Genomic DNA, 4597 nt, shown 5'->3' on the forward strand with positions numbered 1-4597 from the left:
GGGCCCTGGCTGCGCCATGCCGGGCGACGTCACGGTCCTTGATTTTAATCTATTCATAAAGGGCTTTTGAACTGCTCTTAGTCTGACCCGTCACCCAGGACCTGTTTGCCTTGGGAGACCCTACCAGGGACATATTGCCCCCGACAACATAGCTCCTAGGATCACTCGGGTACTCAAACCCCTCCACCACAATAAGGTAGCGGTTCAAGAAGGGGTCACTTACACCAGATATAATTTTATGTGTGTCAGAAGTGAGAAGAGACAAGTGAAGCTGAAACAAATGAGAACATCTTATTCTCCCTAATTTAGACAAAATGTCCTGACCCCAAGATTCAAAACACTGCGCCGCTGTGCTGCCCATCATCGCTTCAAACAAGGATAAATTTTATGTATTTGTGTGCTAACTTGATTTTCTTCTCTGTCTCTGTTCACCCAGTGAGTGACAGCTGTTTTCGAAACCTTGCAGAAGACCGCAGTGGTGTCAACCTCAAAGATCTCGTCCATGATCCCTCCTTGTGAGTACTGGCCTTTTTCAAGACAATTCAGCCTACAGACAGAAATGAAAACATTCTGCAACACTGTCCCTTCTTGCACATGAGTGTTTAATCCAGATCAATGTCCTTTGACTTGCCTTAAATCGATGCACAGGCTCTCTGTGGAAGCCGTCTTCTTTTTGTGCAATAGTGTAACTAAGAAACTAAAAATATCTCCTCAGAACATGTTGGGACTTAGTGTCGCCCTATGAAGAGAAATTCCCACCATGCATGGCAACAGCAAAGGCGCTGCAGCACCGTTCTGTTTAAGGGTGGCTGCAAGAAGTGAATTCAACAATTGATTTGACTAACAGATCTGTGATCAGTGACAAAAGCACATGAAAACAACAATCCATCACAGCTGAATGTTACGTGTATGTCCAAACAGGCATATTAAAACACAGTTTGAGCACCTTTTCAGTAGCTTTAAGATTTGTTACAATCCCTCAAGGCTTATTTGACATACACTGCTCAAAAAATTAAAGGGAACACAAGGGAAAATAAGACATTCAACTATGTAATGAACAAGGTATTTAATAAGAATATTTCATTCATTCAGATCTAGGATGTCTTATGTTGTGTTTGTGTTCCCTTTATTTTTTGAGCAGTATATTTAGGGTATAGACAGCTGAGGTGGTGCTCATGTAGTTTTGATCAGTTACAGTCATTACACACATCTCACACTGTCTTTCAAAATGCCACCTGAGCTAGTGATTTTATACACAGCATTTATAAGCAATTCACTGGGTCTTTGGATTTACATAGATTATGCTAGTATATGCAACGCAATTCATTCATATTTCCTTTGTTAACATAATTCAAACAAGTTAACCCCTAAAGAAAATTATGTTGGTTTTACACAGTATCATTGTGTGGGACCGATGTACACATTACAATCAAGTAAATCCAACAAATCTTTTTTTCAGTGCAGGGTCAAGCAAGGCAGAGGCAGGGATTAGGGGCTTTCTTCACGTACTTTCATGAGTTAAGATGACTGAAATTGTCTGTAGGGGTTTTCACACCCTATTCTTAAAGAATATGCATACAGTAGATGTTCTTTTTTTTTACACAGATGCACTTGTGTTATTATTGAACAGACATATATATCAAAAACCTCTCATTTCAATGTGTGTACCTCAGTACCAACTGATTTGACAAATATAAGAAGTGGATTGATGTTATTGAATATTTGGATACAGGGCAGGGCAAATATTGTTTTCATTGTATCTTAAGGGGCTTTGGGTTCCACTTTAATGTAACTACTATCAAAGTTATAGAGAACTCTTGATGTTTCCAATGGCATTTTGGATTTTGGAGCTGGAGCTAATGTTCATGGAATAAAATCCCCTGGGATCTAAAGAAATGTAAAAGTTGATAAAAGGTTCAGTTGTGGCGAACCTATAGTATGTTGTTGGTAAGGCTTGCTGGCTGGGCTTCCTTGTTGGTGAGCTCTTTTAGATATGGAAAGAATAGACAGGAATTGTTGATGTGTTGTTCTGTGTAAATGCAAAGTTTGGGGCTCTGTGGTCTACTAAGCCGCTAAAAAGGCACTTTGGGTGAAGGTTTTTTTATACCGGTGAACTAATAGGGCTGAGCTTGGACTGGAACAAGGTGCTGTTAGGTGTTAGTACAAGCAGTCAGTGTTAGAGTTTGTCTGCTCTGCTTGTGTTACTGTAGTGGTAGTTGATGCGGAGGGGCTGCGTTGACCTCCACCTCTAACTTGAGATCCTCTACACCATGTTAATCCATGCTGCCCCATAAGTTCGCACCCCCATCAGGAATACCGTGTCCTCAATGTACCACTGTTGCTATGACAGACACAGATGGAAACTGAGAGAGAGAGGAAGAGGAAAGGAGGGAGCGACTACGGGGTCTCAGCAGGATAGATAACAAACTATAATCACAGTGTCTCCCAGGCACACAAACACACCTACGTACGCACACACACTGGCACATGCAATCAGTCAGCCTGCCCAGTTCGACATTCAGGAGCATCCTTACCGCAGCTGTGTCAGGGAGATGATATGTGGCAAAAAAAGAGAGTAACAGAGAGGGAGTCAAAAAATGATACCTGGACTCAAGGATTCACAGCTGAGGCAGAGATGAATGTGTGTGTACCTGAGCGTATTCTTGCCTGTGTGTATTTGTTTTTTCTTTGCATCTTTACCTTTCCAATGAGAGTGAGTAGTTTTATACAGATTAATATTTTTTTTTGTATATGTGTGTTTATGTGTTGAGGGTTGAGCCTCTGTCCCGGGCTGTTGAGCAGCTCTGCCTCTCTCTTGTGTTGTACTATAAAAACCTTTGTCGATTTTAGAACTTGTCATGGCTAATGGTAGTTGGAACTCAATCAGAAGTTGGAGATCTAGCATCAGTAACCACTATGATAACTATAAATCATTTTTACTTGGATTGACTCTTGAAAATATTCATACAGTGTTGTTCAAGTTAATCACATCATCATCCAAATGCGCATCATTAAGTGGTTTAATCACATCCTTAAAGCTGCTCTAAAGAACATTTGTATGATGACAGTGGACCAAATGACTATGTGTAATGTGCAAGGGTCACCCAAAGTGAGAGAGCCATGGAGATTTATCACCCAATTCTCTATTTCCTCAGCTCTATGGTATGTTTTGGTATCACCCGGCTCATTGCTTTGGTTTTACAGCTCCCAATTCTAGAGTTTTGGTTTAGTCTTCCACTCTCATCAGCATCATCAGATGAAACAGTTGGTTTCATAGAAAACCAATGTGCACTATCTGGCAAACACCTATAGTGACTGTCCACAGGCAAAGTTAGCAACTAGTGTTAAATACAGCAAATATTTTTATGGCGCTTTATAATTGATATTGGTAAAATTAGCTTTATCTTATATCATGCATGCAATTGTGTTTACTCCCAGCCTGGCATGATTTCCCAGGCCAGGGGTAAATAAGGAGCACAGCCAAAGTTATCTGAAATAAGCACTATGTGTGTCATTTATACACAGAACTAAGTCTTATTCTTAATAATGTGTTTTTTTATTATTTCCATAGAATTAGGGGTTTAATTTTCTTTTTACTGTACATGTATTTCAAATGTGCCACCTCACTGGCCACCCCATCCAAACAAGCAAAAATACAAAATCTGAAAATAAAGCCAGTCAAAGCAGAGATTGCATTTTTGTCTTAAACTCCACTTGCGTGACAGTAAATTCTCAGTGATTTTGAGGTTATACTTTCAGACATGGGATGAGCTATAGTTTGTGTTATGTATTTTTGGATGGGTTTGCCACAGTTGTTAAACTTTGTTGTTTGAATATATGAACTTTATTTGATATTTGTTGTAGCAGGGATGGTTTTGAAAATCAAATGAGAACAGGAGGGTCTGCCTCATGAGGCAGAGGGGGCTGCAGAATACTATAGAGTCCCTGTGTGTCTCTAAGGTTGTGTGCATGTTGTTTAGTGGCCATGAATCATGGGAGTGGAACCCCTCGCTGAGCACTCAGAGCTCATCACAGTTTGAAGAGGTGAGCCAGTCTGCTCCAGCCTTCCTTTGTCAGCTACTATGCTGAGAGGTCATCTCTTAACAGCTTTCTTACATATGGATGAATCAACAACTCAGCTGTAATGGGCTCAGCTCCATGCTACTACTGGGAGTGTGGAGATGGTCAAGGCACTTGTCTCCTCATGGGATGGATAGTGTGTTTGTAAGACAGTAAGAGAAAGAGAATGAATCTGAGTGCCCTCTATAAAGATCTTGTATTATTAATGAATTGGGCAGATGGGTCTCATCTTGGAAGTGTCCCACAGCCACGGAGATTTGCAGCTGGTTTACACGCGCACACACAAACTGTACTTTTCTGCTTCCTTGTTAAGTGTGTCCCTGACAGTCTATCCCTCCTCTTCTCACTCTTTTCACTCCGTGCCTCTTTCATTCCATCGTTCTTTTTTTAAATCCTCCTCTCTGTGCTTGTCTTTTATCCATAGAAAGATTTGGCTGAGAGTCCAGTCTTTCAGGCCAAAACGTCTGCCTTGCTCTCCCCCCACAGCACCCTCACCTCTCTCCACCTGCCCTACTCT

The 4597-nt window shown here is 41.1% G+C and overlaps 1 protein-coding gene across 5 annotated transcripts in view; it reads left to right on the forward strand.

Annotated features, from left to right (window-relative positions):
- gphnb (gephyrin b) overlaps positions 1-4597 on the forward strand; it is a 69634-nt gene that overhangs the window by 25098 nt on the left and 39939 nt on the right. For all 5 annotated transcript variants that reach the window (XM_020603936.1, XM_020603931.1, XM_020603932.1 and 2 more), the window contains exon 2: positions 437-515. In XM_020603936.1, coding sequence (XP_020459592.1) covers positions 437-515 — 79 coding nt within the window. The remainder of the gene's footprint in view (positions 1-436; positions 516-4597) is intronic.

This window comes from Monopterus albus, unplaced genomic scaffold (assembly GCF_001952655.1).
Source record: "Monopterus albus unplaced genomic scaffold, M_albus_1.0 scaffold63.1, whole genome shotgun sequence".
Lineage (NCBI taxonomy): Eukaryota > Metazoa > Chordata > Actinopteri > Synbranchiformes > Synbranchidae > Monopterus > Monopterus albus.